General features: G+C 42.6%; 1 protein-coding gene across 1 annotated transcript; it reads right to left on the reverse strand.

Moving 5' to 3' along the window:
- Positions 1-10,626: 10,626 nt before the first annotated feature.
- On the reverse strand, positions 10,627-14,461 carry SNAI2 (snail family transcriptional repressor 2). The gene is made up of 3 exons (XM_017531762.2): positions 14,061-14,461; positions 12,772-13,317; positions 10,627-11,865 (listed from the first exon to the last, which is right to left on the reverse strand). The coding sequence occupies exons 1-3, from the start codon at positions 14,137-14,139 to the stop codon at positions 11,684-11,686; spliced, it is 807 nt and encodes a 268-aa protein (XP_017387251.1). The 5' UTR covers positions 14,140-14,461; the 3' UTR covers positions 10,627-11,683.
- Positions 14,462-16,411: the final 1,950 nt, after the last annotated feature.

The raw sequence follows: 16,411 nt of genomic DNA on the forward strand, positions 1-16,411 counted from the left end.
TCTTCCCATGTATTGCGGAGAGAGAGAGAGAAAGAGAGATCTCACAAAGCTGGAGACACAACTTTTGTTAGATTTTTTTTGTTGTTATTTGTCTGTGTGTGTGTGTGTCTTTTAATTGCCTTTGACTTTTCTGTGAGATGTGGCAACAGTAGCCACAGCATGAGGATCTGAACAACGCATGAATGCAGGGACAGTTTGCTTAACTGCTGCAGGCTGTTTTGTTGTTCATAGACAGACATCTATGCTCTGCCCTGTTCGAGTTTTCAGGTGTTTTATAACAGCTTAGAATGCTTACAGTCAACCAGATCATGTCCACTTTAGGACAAAATAGCCATTTGTTCAGTAAAAATTTTCGGTTCATCTGCTAGGTCCCAGGGATATGCTGCTGGCATTTGGAAATAAGTATGTGATCTCAGTCCTATGTTTAAGGAATGCATCATCTAGTGAGGAAGCAGGCACGTGAAGTATGTACAACTGTGCAGTGAGAATATAGGCAAGGGACCCTTAGGGGGGCCTGGGAAAGTCAGGGGAGGCTCTTCCAGGAGGTGGCAGTTGAACTGAGATTCCAAGACTATGTAGGATTAGATGGATTAAGAGGACGACGGGCATTTGAGGCAGTCGGTACAGCACGCATAAGAGTTTAGTTTGTTTAGGGAACTATAAGTTGTTTGGTATTTCCGGAGTGTGCAAAAATATAAAATAAATCATTATCTATGGAGAAATAAACACACGCTTATGGATTTGAGGAATATCTTACCATGTACAGAAATTGCCTTTATGGCCATGTGCTAAGAAAATATTTTTGTTTAAATTACTTTATTTTACTATATTAGAAAAAGATGGAAAGCCAAACTCTGTTTTTTTTTTTTGAGGCTTCCCTGTCACCTCTCATCCTGGCTGACAAGACTTGGGCAGGCAGTTTCCATGAAAGCATTGAAAAGGCATGCTTGCTGATCCCCTAACCTTGTGTTTGCCTTTGTGTCGCGCCAGTGGGTCAGACGTTCCTTCAGATTAACTTATCAAGGACTCAGCCGAGAGCCACAGCCATATCCGATATTTCACATTTGGACCGGTATTATTTGAATGTCTCACATGATCCCAAGGTAGGCCCTCTCTGCATTTTCTAGGACCCACTGACCCTTGAATAAAGCTTCTCCCTCCTTCTGTAGGCTGGGGCATCAGTAGCCCTTGGGGGAATGTATTATTCCCAACCATATTTGATGGATGCATTGCCCATGGAGTTTTCAGATGTTTGGAAAAAGGTTATTTGTGATAGCAAATAAATTAAGCAGAACATCAAAAACATACATTCTTAACTTCTTTAGAGTTTTTGAGTGTTTATTTACTTAGTAATTGACAAAAGATAATCTCCTGATTACTGGATAGCAAAAACTCTTTGGCCAATTAGAAACAATATTGAAGTTTTGATATAGTTTACTCAGTTTTTATTTTATCCAATGTCCTCCATAAATAAGCTAGCTGAATGAAGTTGGCGTTAGAGTCCCACTTCTGTTTGATAAGCCCCATGGTTGCTAATATTGGGCAGTGGCCAATCTAAAAGCCCAATTATATATATGTGTGTGTACATACACACAACACACACACACACACACATACACACACACATATATTTACTTGTATACATGTACAATTATATATATGTGTGTGTGTATATATATATAATTGTACATGTATACAAGTAAATATATGTGTGTATATATGTATATATATATAGATAGATAGATACTTGGGAAAGAGAGCAAAACAAGATAACAGTAAGTTCAAGTCACATTTTTCTCATTCCTTGTCTAAATGATAAGGATTTGGGACTTAACTGCATTAACTGGGCTAACTCATAGAAAGAGCTGAGGTGGCCACTGAGGGCCGTGGAATGTCAAAAGCAGTGGGTTTGCTTCCAGTGTCAGCTCAGTCACGCTTTGGAAGGATAGGCTTGACATGGGAGCAGGATGGAGCAGATCACATGGTCCATGGGTGCAAGGAGGCATTCTCAGGCCAGCAGGCACCTCTGAGTGGCAGGTAGAGGCCAGTCCCACCATCCAGGCCCTCTCTTGACTTGGGCATTCTGGTTCCTAAATAAATACCAACTTGCTGATGCTTGTGGAAGACCCCTGGAGGTAACCATCCATGCACAGCACAACCTTGTTTCTGTTTCAACAAAAGGGTCAATACGTTATCGTAGCCTCCTGCCTTTGTGCAGAGTTCAGTCACAGGCAAGAAATTTGGCAGGTAGCATTCACAGGTGTCAGTGGAAACTGTATTCATAAGCAAAATGGGCGAAGCCCTGGTTCTAATCTTCCTTTTCAGCTCTGCTCTGCATCATTTCTCTTCTGCAATATCATTACTAACCCTCCTGACTGAACAAAAGTTTCTTTGTTTATAAAAATTACTTTATCTTTAACACAAACCCAGAGGTTCATAAGAAGAGAATAATGAATGATTCAAGCTTTGGGCATAGAATAAGAGATAAATATAAAATTCTGTCCTTTGGGTTTTTAAAAATATTTATTTCTTTTTAGATTTCAAAAATAGTTTATGCATCTCAATGAGTATACACATTATGTAAATGCACTGTAGAGAAAGCAAAATTTTTAAAAGTCTTGTCAGCCAGGCATGGTGGCTCACGCTTGTAATCTCAGAACTTTGGGAGGCCGAGGCAGGTGGATCACCTGAGGTCAGGAGTTTGAGACCAGCCTGGCCAATATGGTGAAACGCTGTTTCTACTAAACATACAAAAAATTCACTGGGTGTGGTGGCAGGAGCCTGTAATCCCATACTGGGGAGGCTGAGACAGGAGAATCTCTTGAACTCGAGAGACAGAGCTTGCAGTGAGCAAAGATTGCGCCCTTGCACTCCAGCTTGGGTGACAAGAGCAAAACCTCATCTCAAAAAAAAAAAAAAGAAAAATGTCTTGTGAAACTCAGGGATGATGAAGAGACATTTGTGTATTTTAGTGGTCTGTACATTGGAGGGACATCATCTGACTTGTTCAGCTTTTTGCATCATGCTGGGTGAGACAATGATAGTGCGGGCAAACTGTCTACACACTTGAATCCAAGACAGGGACATAGCTGATTCTCTGATCATGCCAAAGTCAGGTAATTTTGTATTAAACGGTGATGAAGAGCAGGTAGGAGAGACTAATGAGAGAAGAATGAATACCCCTGTCTAGTAGGCGGGGCTAAGATGATGTTTTCAGTCAGTAAAAAGTACATTTTGGGCTTTCTTCTGAGTATTGGAATGTATAGATTGAAAACCAGACTCAGCTTTAAGGAAAAAATAAAATAAAACACCGAGCTCTGCTCCACTGTGTGGGACACAGTGGCATGTGCTTGTCATCACTTCCTCCACTCCCCTGGGTCCAGGAATTGTCTCCGCCGTACAGCTGTGAGACAGAGAGCAGCTTACCCACCTCATAACATACATGGTAAGGCAGCAACTTGAATCAAGGCCTGTCTGAGGGCAGAGTGTGGCTCTTTTGACTACCGTGCTGAAATAACAAAACCAGATGGCCTGGATTAGAACATGGTTGCTCCCATTTTTTTAATAGTATATCTATATTATATATGGATATATTATATTTACATACATGATACATTTATATATAAATATATACTATATATAATATATATTATATTTTATGTAAATATATTTACATATTTGCCCACAGTTATTTTAAGCATCTCAAAAGTAATTTCTGCAAGACAACTAAAAACACAGCACCCTTCTTGTTTAAGATTTTCCAAATTGAAAAAAAGAGAGTGGCTGCCTTTGAAATCAATCAGGACACCTCAGTGGAAAATTACCTGGGCTATTTCATCCTTGGCATGAGCGGTGGTGGGAGCTGGCATCCCCTGGAGACACACGCGCCGGTGCTGGGTCCAGCCAGCACCCACTGGCAGCTCTGCCCTGGAGCTGCTGAGATTTTCCTAATTTGTAAAAATCTGAAAGTTACATTTTAGAATACTCTTTTCTTCTAATTCTTTTTTATTGCCTTTTTATTGCCTCAGGAAAGCAGTAACACAAAAGATCCTTTTACATCTTTTGATTTAAAAAGCAGAATCCAAGAGGGGCTTGTCTGGCTGTGTTCATGGGGAAAAATCTGTAGCTGATCAGTGCTCATCCTCCCAGGAAAAGCCCCATTACAGCAAACAAGTTCATTTATTTTAACCTAGAACTCAAGAAAATGATTCAGAACTCTGAGATACAAAAACCAAGCCAGGTCCTCACTTAATTTAATTTTATAAAGAAACCATCATATAGTTATGCAAGTTATAATTTATTTCTTTCGTGACGTAAAAGTTTTTCATTGTGTAGGGAAGCCCCTTCTCCACACCCCTTCCATCCCTGCATATTTTACAGTGAATCTTTTCAGCTTGATTTCAAACTCTTAAAGGCCCTGTGCTATGGACTTTTTTTGTTGTTGTTGTTGTTGTTTTGTTTTTGTTTTTGTTTTTGTTTTGGCGTTGAAAAAGAATTTAGAGTCATTCCAAAAAAAAAAAAAACCCAGTTTTTTCTTTTTTCTTTTTTCACTAGAGGGTCTTGTTCAGTCCTTCTTTCCGCTGACTACCTAGCAGTGATTCATTGGCAAATAGTAGGCATGCAATAGATAAGAGGGAGAAAGAGAAGGGATTCTGAAGTTGTATCAAACTTGTGATTTACAGCACATCATTACGACATCACAGGCTCCAGTCCTGGCTCCTAACTTCCCACTCTGTTATTCTCAGAATGTGGTCCCCACACTGGCTGTGCCATCTTCCCCCAGGAGCATGTTAGAAATGCAGATTCTCAGGCCCATTACAAGCCCTTTCACTCAGAAACCAGGGGTGGGACCCAGCCATTCCTGCCTTAACAAACCCTCTAGCTGATCCGGTGGTCGCCGAAGTTTGATCACTGCGGAGGCAACCCTATCCCCGTACCTCTGATTTTCTTCCTGCCATGGGTAAGCAACCCATGGCCTGTGGGGTCTCCTTTCTCCTCCTCTCTGGAGGCAACAGGCTGCTTCCAACTATCTCACCTCTGAAGCTGGAGGGGGGCCGGGACTCTCTTTCTGACCCCTCAGGCTAAGGCACAGCTGGGGTGTGAGCCTCATTCCTGCCACAGCGATGCGGAAGTGGGGCCAGTGGTCGCTAAGGCTTTACTGGTCCCGCTAAGGGACCAGTTGTGTGTTTTAGGCTGGTGCTCAGAAGAATGTCTTCATCCCCAAGGACATATAATTTATAGTCACCACCAGTGTTCAGAGCAGCTCTGAAGCCCACACTGGACAAGCACAGGGGGAGGAGGGAAGAAACAGCAGCTCCAGGCCTGGCGATCCTGCAGGCCGCGTCCCAGCCACCTCACGGAAATCACGACCTGAGATGGGGACAGGCCTCCTAATAAGGGTACTTATTTATCATTTATTTATTTATCTAATATTTTGTTGTATCTTGGACGTGTTTAGGTGTTGTGAAATAAAAGCATTTGTCACCAACTTGGAGACAACGATGTCCCCCAAGTACGCTTATTTTTGCTTTTGCATTAATATTAATACCTGATAAAGGAATAAAATAAAATGACATGAATAAAAGTCATCAGAGAGCTGGAGAAAAATCAGTCAGGTAACATCCCCTTGGCAAAACTGCAAACATTTAAAAAAGATGATGGTACCAGAGCAGAGGCCGCTCGCTCAGCCGAGGTGGCCTCAGACGTTCCCGGCTGGAGCCTGGGAGCCCTCGAAGAACAGCAGACCAGCAGGAGGAACGTCGGGGTCCAAGGCGCGCAGGGCACAAGCGGCTGGCCGGTGCACCAGGGGCCTGGTTTGGAGGGGGCCCCGGCCCGCGTCACCGCGGAGGGGAGCCCTTGACGCGTGGGGAGAAACTCCATTCGGAAGCGTCCCCGCCGACAGCCCGGCCCAGCCTCTGCGGCCTTCGCGGAGCAGGGCGAGCCAGGGCGCCCGAAGCCTCGAGTGGAAAGCGGAGCCGCACAGCACAGCCCCCGCGCACTGTTCTGTGGATCGCGCAGAGCGCGCGGGAGCAGAGGACGCTGGCTTCCGTGGGACCCTGCTCTCAGGTCCCCCTGTCCCCACTCCCGGTGGCAAACGGGAGCGCAGGCCCCTTCCAGAGACACCTTGCTCTCCCGCTGTAGTCCTGAGAGAGGAGCGGGGCGGGGAAGGGGCTGGGGCCAGAAGCACGGGTGGGTAGAGCTTGGCTGTCAGGAGTGAGCAGGAGGACCACCAGCAGGGGCTCGCTTGGGCGCTGGCTGGAAATGCAGACTCTCAGGCCCGCCCCACCCATCAGCCAGGACGTTCATCAGACCCACTGAGGATCTTGGGCACGGTCGCACGTGGCGCACTCTGACCGGGGCTGCCAGGACCTCAGGGCCCACAGCTCAGCGGCATTGTGTGCGGCTGAAGGCGATAACTTCTATTACCGCCTTGTCTGCTAACTTAAAAAATAAAAGTAAAAAGTTATCACACAATATGGGAAAGCTTTACACCTCCATACATCTGGAGGATGTATGGACAGAGAAGCTGGAACTCACAAGAAATAGAATTCATTTTTTTTTTGGCCAGAGAAGGTATCACCATTGTACCCAACCCAGGGCTTCCCTTTCCATTCCTTAGACTCAGCTGTTGCGACCTGCCAAGCATACAGTAGAAGAACCATATTAAGTGTTGCTCCTTACCTGGAAGGCAGTTGATTCAAGCCCCAGAACAGATTCGTGGAGAATATCGTCACACCCTTCTCTGCTGTCATAGCTGGTGAAGAGTGAATGACAGGCCCTCGCCCCACCATTGTCTACGAAAATTACTCAGTGATCATTCAAAGGGCCTCACAACTGTCTCTACAAATTTTCAAAAGAACGCACTGAACGGATTGAACCGACTCTTGTAACCAGAGGAGCTTAATTAGATGAACTGGTACAGAAAGGATAAATGCACCCATCTCTTTTACTCATAGCAGCTCTCCTACTCATGGCTATAAATACCTTCCAGCCTCTTTGGAGTCTGCGGACAGGGATACGCTGCCATTTCCTCTGCTAATCTCTCATTGTTCGGGGGTCTGGCCAAGCGCCACAACGGAAAAGTTGCCATGCCTGTTGATTTTTACATGCATGCCTTTCACAGAGTAATTATTGCTTCCCGGAGGGCTGTGTGCTCACCCTAATTTTAGCCATAGATTTACTCCTGTGGTGGTAGGTTATGCACATTTATTGCTGAAAATTAAGTCGGAGGGTTTTTTTCCTTCATATGTATCCATCTCAGGTTAATGGGATGCATTAGTTCTTCCCCTGTGTCTGATGAGAAGACATGATAGAAAATCGTCTTATTTGAGAATTGTTGCTTTCCTAAATGACAGAGTACTCATTCTCAAATTAATTTTGCTTGGAATGTTTCTCATATCTAAACTAGGGACAACTCCTTAGATGTGGATCTTAGCCAGAAAAACCTTATACTTTTCAAAGTTATAATTGCCTCATTACACCAGAGTGTCCACATTTTAGTAGTGAAAGAAATGATTGTTTAGCTTGGAAGACTTTTCAGTCTAAGAAGATAAAAGCCGGTTGGGGAGTGTGCGCGTGTGAGGGAGCCGCAGTGGCCTCCAGAAGATGAAGTGTTAATGTTCAGAGGATGGAGACCAGCTGCTTCCCAGCCGCACTGAGACCAGCCCCACAGAAAAGGCTCAAGGGCACCAGGAGAACTTGAGGGCCTATGGGAATGTGCCATGGAAGGGAGGGCCGACACCACAGGAGGTGGAGCCCACAGGATTTCTAGAAGAAATTGGGAAATGGCTCTGAAGATTGTTACATGTGCTTTGTACAACTCCTGAATGCTGGTGGTTCTAAATATACCACTGGCGTATTTAGCGCATGATCACAGTCCTCTTCAGCAGACCTCTGCTATGTGCCTACAAGGTATAAATCTCTTGCTGAGTATGGTACAGCAGCTCCTCCTCATTCCCCTGGTGCCATGGAAAAGGCAAAGTCCTCACAGCCGGAAGAGTCCGGGTTTGTATTTCAGTTTTGCAACTTGCCACCTTTGTTACTTTGGGCCCATTATCCAATCGTTCTGAGTTTAATGTCCTTATCCATGAAATACCAACTTCAGAGATAAATTGTAACCATTGAAGAAGATCACATATATGTCAGTTTCCTGGTACAAGAGCAGGTATAGTTAAACATTTAATGATAACATTGAGAGCTCATTATTATGATATATGAGGCATATTAGGGCAAGGGACTGTTGAGTACTTTATTTATGATACTGAGATTCTGTTTCTATTTTACACAATAGGAAGCGGATGCATAACTTCACTTGCAGAAGGACAGAAAGCCAAAAAGTGGTGAGGCAGCGATGCAATAAATGCATTTGTTGGCTTTAAGGATTTGTGCTTTCCTCACTGTAACACAGTGTCCCAGATTACATAAAACAAATTAAAGATCCTGAGAATGCTTATGTGCATATGTACATGTTAAAATGTACATTTGGAAACTATGGTTTCCAAAACACAGGCTGTCAGAATGATTATTAAACCTTGTCTATATGCACTCTATCCCGCTTCTTTTCTTTCTTGGACACCCAGTCTATTTTGGGGATCTGTCATCGCTAGGAGAGACCAGTAAATTTGATTCAAGAATCTCTCTGAAATTATCAATACTATGCAATAAAGGGGAATATGATAAATTTCTTTTAGATCTGTGTTTTATTTTACCAATTTCTATCATGTTATTGATGATTCAACAAACATTTGCTGATGTTTTTGCTCTAGATGATAGGCTGGGTACTGGGAATTTCTGCTTTAAGGATGTTTTGTGTAGTGAAAAAGACATTGAGAAAAGATTGTGATGTAATGAGGTAAGTGATATCATATAAATGGTATAAAGCTCCCAGAGGGGGTGAATTTGGTAAAGCATTTCAAAGTAAATGACATTTTATTTGGGCCTTATGTATGTATATAGGAGAGCAGATACCTAGTCCAAGACCTTGGTAAAAAATTCTAAAAACTCTAAAAATTTACTTGTGGTATATTGAGAATATCTTAATATCTGCTGTACCTTAATTCAGACCCATGATACCTTAATGAAAGTAACATATTTTAATCATGAATGAAATTAGAATGATGAGAATGAAGTAGAATATATTACAAAAATATCACTACTAATTCTCCACGAAGAACTTAAACATGAATAGACTTTTCCTCTTAGAAAGTTAGCCGTTTAGATTTTGGACACCAAGAGGTTACTTGTCTGTATACCTGCAAATGAGGGAGGGAAACAGGAGTAGATGTGATTCCTGGGATAGCCAACCAGAACATCCAAGAAGGCTTGACTCACTCACACTTCCCCTTGCCAGACGTTTCTACATGCTAGCTGGCTTGGAAACTTCTAGATAATTATTGGCAATCATTTTTATACCATATACATTTAGCTAAATTGGTACTTTTATAACTTGAGAATGCTTCAGTCAAGCTATCAGCCATTTTTTCATATTCATAAACTGCTGTTCCAAATAATTTTGCCTCTAAAAAATGTGTTCTGAAAGGTCAAAAAAAAACTAAAGAAGACTACTAAGTTTAAGACTTTATTTTAGTTAAGTGCACACCCTTTTATATGTTGGCTGAAAATGTAAATGTAACATACAGTGGAAGGAATGTGAACATTAAGGGAATAGTATTGGTATTTATTGTTGGTCATTTGCTAAGGGCCTGCTACCAACATCTTCGATATAAAAATTCTGGAATTTATTGGTATAATATTACAAATATATTTAAAGAAAAAAAATGATTCTCAAGTTCTGATCAAATCACCAGAGAGACGCAATGAACAGTGGCAGAAGCTTGTCTTATAATAAGCTTAGGAGTTTGGATTCTAGTACACATTTGGTTAATTTTCACAGTTCCTATGAGGGTTAGGATTTTTGCATATGAGTTACTACACATGCATTTATTTAGCATATACACATGCATGTGTATATGAATGGATGGTCATGTTATAATTTACCCAGTATACATTAAGTTTGGGTGGGTGCCTGTCCAACTTGTTCAAATAACTCAAAAGGCAGCTGTCACTGTTCACTGACCTGTTCCTATCAAGCATACCATTTATGTTATATGCTACCAGATGGGGGGTTTTCCTTGCATGATTTAATTTTCCAACTCACGTAATTTATAGTAAATTGTTTTCCCTGGTCTTTTCCTGCAGTTTGTCCTCTTTTCCCTCATATATCTCATTACATAATATTTCTTTTAAAAATCCTAAACTGTTAGGGTGCTTATGTAATAATAAAAGTGATTGTAATTTTTGTTTTCAGAAAACAAACATATTAAGTCAACATAAAAAATTTTGAAAATTATTTTAGACTATTAGTAATGTAACTATTTTTGCAGTCAGAAAGTGTGATGTTTGTTAAAATGGTGTGCTAGTATCATGTCTCTTTTAAGTGTGACACTATTATCTTAAGAGTAAAAATAATACCAGTAGCTTACTTTATTATAACCTAACACATAAAAATAATGCTTCACATGCATAATAAGCACTATTCATTTTTTTCTTATAACAATTCTTTTTACCGTGGTTTGGTATTAATCATGCAGCAAGTAAAGCCTTTGGAAATAGTATGCAAACAAGAGGTTTTTAAATCAAAACTGTTTATTGTAAAAAAAAAAAAACCTTGAAAATTGTTTTTTAAAAAAGAAACGTTGATTTCACAAGTCTTCAGGTTGTTTATAGACATAGCTATGGACAGCATCTCAGTTTCATACAAAACTCATTCAATCATATAAAAATAAACACAAATTTACATTGACTCATCAACTACACGATTCAAAAAGGCACTTGGAAGGGGAATTGTATTATTGCATTTCTGATATGCATTTGAAATAGTTTAAGTACATTAATGAATTTGTAAAAATCATCTTTTGCACCTATTCCCATCTTTAATTAATTTTCGAAAATCATTAAAATTCCTTAGAATAGTAAGACGTAGAGCATGTGCCAGGAATGTTCAAAACTAATCTTTCCCTCCTTCCCCAAGGCACATACTGTTAATTGGCAAAAACAAAACAAAACAAAAATACTTTTAATACATTCTCCTGTGTTTTGTACTTTTTCTTTTTTTTTTTTCTTCGCTTTAAAAAATACACTTTAAAGCACTACAGGTAATCAAACAAGGCTTTAGTTCAACAATGGTAACCAGACATCAGACATGGAGTAAACTTGGAATGCATTTTAAGGCACCTGAGTTTGCGTCTGGCAGATTCTCTTCCTATGGGAAATCCTATTACAGACTCTATTACAAAGCAATACTGTTCTTTTCAATTGAAATGATTTGGCATCAATGTAAATCTTTGCATTCTCTTTTAGGAAGAAAAGATGCGATGTGCTTTTCATTTTTTCTTTGAAGAGAATTCTCTGAATCTAGCCATCAGCAAATATATAGTAATTTTAAATTTCACATGGAAAGGACTATCTTTAAACACATGAATTCCATGCTCTTGCAGCTCTTCGTGTGTGTGTGTGTGTGTGTGTGTGTGTGTATGTGTGCATGTGTGTGTGTGCATATGTGTGTGTGTGTCTATACATATTATTTGGTCAGTCAGCACAGGAGAAAATGCCTTTGGACTTTATTTGTCATTTGGCTTCGGAGTGAAGAAATGCATTCTGTTCGAGTAAACATTGATTGCGTCACTCAGTGTGCTACACAGCAGCCAGATTCCTCATGTTTGTGCAGGAGAGACATTCTGGAGAAGGTTTTGGAGCAGTTTTTGCACTGGTATTTCTTTACATCAGAATGGGTCTGCAGATGAGCCCTCAGGTTTGACCTGTCTGCAAATGCTCTGTTGCAGTGAGGGCAAGAAAAAGGCTTCTCCCCTGGGGGTGGAGTGGGAGGAAAAAAGAAAGACAGTCAGTGTTTTTAGAGAAAACATACAGTTAAATAATGTTAACAAAAGTCAATCACATTTTGCCTAAATAATGAGAAGCAGCAAAATCGGATTAAAATCCCTCATAATAGACACTTTTGAAACTATCTGACCTTTTAAGATAAATTTGAATATTGCATTAAGACACCATACACAGAATATTATTACTGCTGCCAATCACGCAGAAATAATTTACGTAGCTCTTGGACTTTCATTTCTTAAAGCTTTCTTCTTCAGCAGGTGCAGCTAATGTCGAGCACCTCACAGCATTTCCCAATAATTCCCCCTTTTCTCTCTTTCTGTACTACGATTAAGGCAGTCTAAGTGCCATGACACCCGGCAGGATAATCCCGTGATAGGAATAAGAAATTAAGCAGCAAAAAATCCACACACAAAGCAAGAGAGGCAAAATAAATTTAGTTTCAATTATCCAAGTCACCCATGGGTGACAGATATCAGAGCAAGAATGTAACTAACAGAAAACTGTAGGAAAAGCCTTCATCTATTAACCAAATCAATTGATTAAGATAGCAACATTTGTATTTGCTGATTACTGGGGGCAGTTTCACAGAACACACATTCAAGCACATCTTTCCTGCTTTTCTCACTGATCTTTGAGACCAAACCTTCTGAAACTACTTTCCAAAGTCTACATGGTGTTTGCAGTCCCTGGAGCAGAGGCTGTTAGCAAGAAATGGAGCACTTTGTGCCCTAACAGCTTTTTGAGTAGTCAGGAAGTAGCTATCAGTGACTGTCCTCATTAAAAGCACTATGTCACAACTTCATGCAAATCCAACAGCCAGCCCAGCTTCATTGTGTCTGAGAGTAACATGCCTGTCTGTAGTTTTTCTCTTACCAGTGTGAGTTCTAATGTGTCCTTGAAGCAACCAGGGTCTGGAAAACGCCTTGCCGCAGATCTTGCAAACACAAGGTAATGTGTGGGTCCGAATGTGCATCTTCAGGGCGCCCAGGCTCACATATTCCTTGTCACAGTATTTACAGCTGAAAGATTTTCTAGACTGAGCATCGCAGTGCAGCTGCTTGTGTTTCGCCAGCCCAGAAAACGTTGAATAGGTCTTATTGCATAAATTGCACTGAAACTTTTCAGCTTCAATGGCATGGGGGTCTGAAAGCTTGGACTGTAGTCTTTCCTCTTCATCACTAATGGGGCTTTCTGAGCCACTGTGGTCCTTGGAGGAGGTGTCAGATGGAGGAGGGGGACTCACTCGCCCCAAAGATGAGGAGTATCCGGAAAGTGGAGAGAGGCCATTGGGTAGCTGGGCGTGGAATGGAGCTGCCGTAGTCCACACGGTGATGGGGCTGTATGCTCCTGAGCTGAGGATCTCCGGTTGTGGTATGACAGGCATGGAGTAACTCTCATAGAGATATGGGGAAATAATCACTGGGGAAGAAAAGAGGAGGAGAGAAGATTAAGGTAAAAATAACTAAAAATAAATCCACACGCACTCATACATACACTGAAAAGGTATTTAGCAACACACACGTGATTTCCTCAGGAAGAAGATAGGCCCATTTAGGAGGGCATGCACCCTGCTAAGGTGTTTCATTTCCAGCCTGGCACCGACGGAGTTACTGTAGTTAATGCACACAGAGGCTGACAGCTGCAGGGAGCTATAGGTGCTCTGAAGTCAGGGAGCGCAGCCAAGCAGCGCCGCACGTCCCCACTGAGGACGCAGAGAGCCTCCACATTATTTTTAAACACACAGAAAGTTGTTTTTCATTTTGTGCCTGGGCGATTTACGTGTATTACGACCGTCAGTACAAAGATATGCCTGCGTCAAGCTGCCTTCTAAAGGAGAGGAGACTTAGTGAGCGAAAAACGCAGTAATGCAAGCCTTATGTTGCTCATCCTTCACATACTCATTACGCATGTATCCACAGGCTTTAGCAAACCAGGCTGCGAGATTCGAATGAAATGCTCCTTGTCAGTCAAGAGCTCAAAAAGTTTTGAATTAAAACGCACCCTAAATTATCAAAATGAGGTAAGCTCCCTTTTAGGACATCGCTTTAAAGGAAACCAGCTGTATCTTTGGCTCTTTTGTAATGGTATTTGAAGAGCAATACGTAGATTCGCATTTGCAAAGCTCTAGATACTTAGCTCTAGATCTATTTTTCTCTTTTTACCTGTGTGTGTGTCCAGTTCGCTGTAGTTTGGCTTTTTGGAGGCGTTGAAATGCTTCTTGACCAGGAAGGAGCGCGGCATCTTGCCGGCGGGTCTGGCGGGCGCCGGCGCAGATAACGGTCCGGCGGGAGGACGCGGCGGTCCCTACAGCATCGCGGCTGGCCGGGCTCGGGCAGGGGCCGCGCTCAGGTGCGGCAGGCGGACGGGCCGGCGCCTCTGAAGTCGCCCGGCTCCTTTACGAACTGAGCCCGTTTTGGCTGGGAGGGTTTTTTTTTTCCTCTCTTTTGCAAGAAAGATCCAATCACAGCTGAGAGGTTCAGATTTCAGCTCCTCCCTCTGGGACAGCTGTGAACAGAGGAAGAATCTGTTGTCAGACTAAATTATTCTGGTTCAAAATGGGCTGTTTTTCGAGATTTCGGGAGAGAGGGAAAAAAATGTTTAAGTATTTTCGAGAGAGGTAACCCCGCTCGGCGAGCCCCGCCCGCGACCCGCGCTCTCTGCAGCCAGGACGGGCGCAGGAGCCGGGGTCTCTGCCCGGCCCGCCTGGCCTCCAGATGTGGGGCAGCGCCAGCGCGCGGGGACACGGTGTCCGCCAGGGAAGGAAGGGCCGCCCTGCGCCACGCCAGGCCAGCCTCTGGTGTTAATGAGAGCCTATATTTGGAAGTGGCATTTGGAGAGGTTTGCCTTGCGCAGGGACAAATAATTAACTCTTGGCCTTTGAAAAAGGAAGGGGGAAGCGGGAAGACAAAGGCGCCTGTGAGCGCGGCGGGCGCTCTCCTGGGACCTGGGGCTGGGGTGGGGGGGCTGCAGCCTTGCCTGCGGCCAGGGCAGTGCGCGACTCCACTGGGGCTTCCGCGAAGCCCGGGGCAGCGTGGCCGCGTGCAAATTGAGTAATCTTGTCACCGTGTCAGCTATGGTGGCTTGAAAGAAATGCTTTGTAGCCCTTTAAAGGCAGGGTGATCGGAAGAACTGGAAGACTGCAAAGATAAAAAGGAACGCTGGCAGAGAAGGGGGTGGGGGGGGCAAGAGGTAAACTGTCATTTGGAACCATGGGACAGTCTCTCACTCACACTTTGACAAGAGATCTTATCTTTTCATGTTCTATGGTGCATTTTTATGGGAAAAAGGGTGTATGGGTCTTTAGAAACGATTATTTCATTTCAAATATTCCCCCGCTTTTATTTGGTGCTATTTTCATCAGTATAAAGCCATTAAAATTCACCTCCGTATCCGCCAGGTTCCTGTATAATGCTTAAAAGACAAATTAAAGGATACTCTTAGGAGTATCAGTTGGTTAAAGGTTTCATAATCCACTCTAGTAACTGGCAAAAACACCTTTCTTTTGTATATGGTCTTCAATCTAAAAATACTTTAAGATGATTTATTTTAAATATAAAATTTCAAGCATATTTTAAAGCATCTTTGCTTATTGCACACTCTTATCCCTACCTTTACTAAAAGAATAAGGAAAGAACAAATTCACATAAAGATCATCCTACTTTCGTTTCTAACAGGTGCTGGAGGAAAAAAGTGAAAAAGAAAATAACAGTGGTGATGTCAAGACTTGTCAGAGAAAACTGCATCGTCAGGCTGCATAACTTCTTAATCTTGGAATGAGAAAACAAGCGTGTATGTGTGTCTGGGGGTGTGAGGTGGGGCACTCACACGTTTCCTGAGCTAATTTCAATGATCATTCTTATCTCTTCCAGCAGACACTAATTTAAACGTCAAACGGAGAAGATAATTCAAAGGAATCCTTACGCTGAGGGAACTCGACTGGCAGGAGACAGGAAAATATGAAGGCACCTTGAATGTCTTCACAAACTGGAACCCGGAGGAAAAGCCAGAGCGAGTTTTCTAAGCTTGCCACTCTATGTGAGGGTTTGTTCAGATGTAGGTACCTGGGTTGATGGGAGCAGGAGTCCTCCTTGCTCTTCACTCCATTTCCCGAGACACACACACATTTTTGTTAGAGATCTAGCACAGTTGAGAAAGCAGAAATCCTCATGAGTCGTTACGTGCTTGTTTCACTCTGCACCATCTATTCACAACAGAGGAGAGTGTTGGACAACGTTTGGTATTTCTTTGATGGTGGTTATGACAAACAAGATAATCGACTAAAATATGTATTCAAAAATCCATTTGCAACGTTGAACAATAATTCACTATGCATGAAAAAGCTTAAATTTGGATCAGGGAGGCATAGCCCAGCCCAGCCCCATCAGCAGGTATCGGAGGGTGCACAGCAGAGATCGGCGTCTGGGCCTGCGGCCACACCTACTGCGAGGGGCGGATGGGGCTCGGGTCTGTGCATGGGGCATGTCATTACACAGATCCGCGTGCTAGCGAGTCA

This window comes from Cebus imitator, unplaced genomic scaffold, assembly GCF_001604975.1.
Source record: "Cebus imitator isolate Cc_AM_T3 unplaced genomic scaffold, Cebus_imitator-1.0 Scaffold73, whole genome shotgun sequence".
Classification (NCBI taxonomy): Eukaryota; Metazoa; Chordata; class Mammalia; order Primates; family Cebidae; genus Cebus; species Cebus imitator.

Excerpts from the sequence above, each read along its gene's own strand:
- SNAI2 (XM_017531762.2), bottom strand. The coding sequence starts at position 14,139 with ATGCCGCGCTCCTTCCTGGTCAAGAAGCATTTCAACGCCTCCAAAAAG. Across the intron at positions 13,318-14,060 it reads CGAACTGGACACACACACAG|TGATTATTTCCCCATATCTC; the intron begins GTAAAAAGAGAA and ends TTTCTTCCCCAG. Across the intron at positions 11,866-12,771 it reads ACACATTAGAACTCACACTG|GGGAGAAGCCTTTTTCTTGC; the intron begins GTAAGAGAAAAA and ends CTCCACCCCCAG.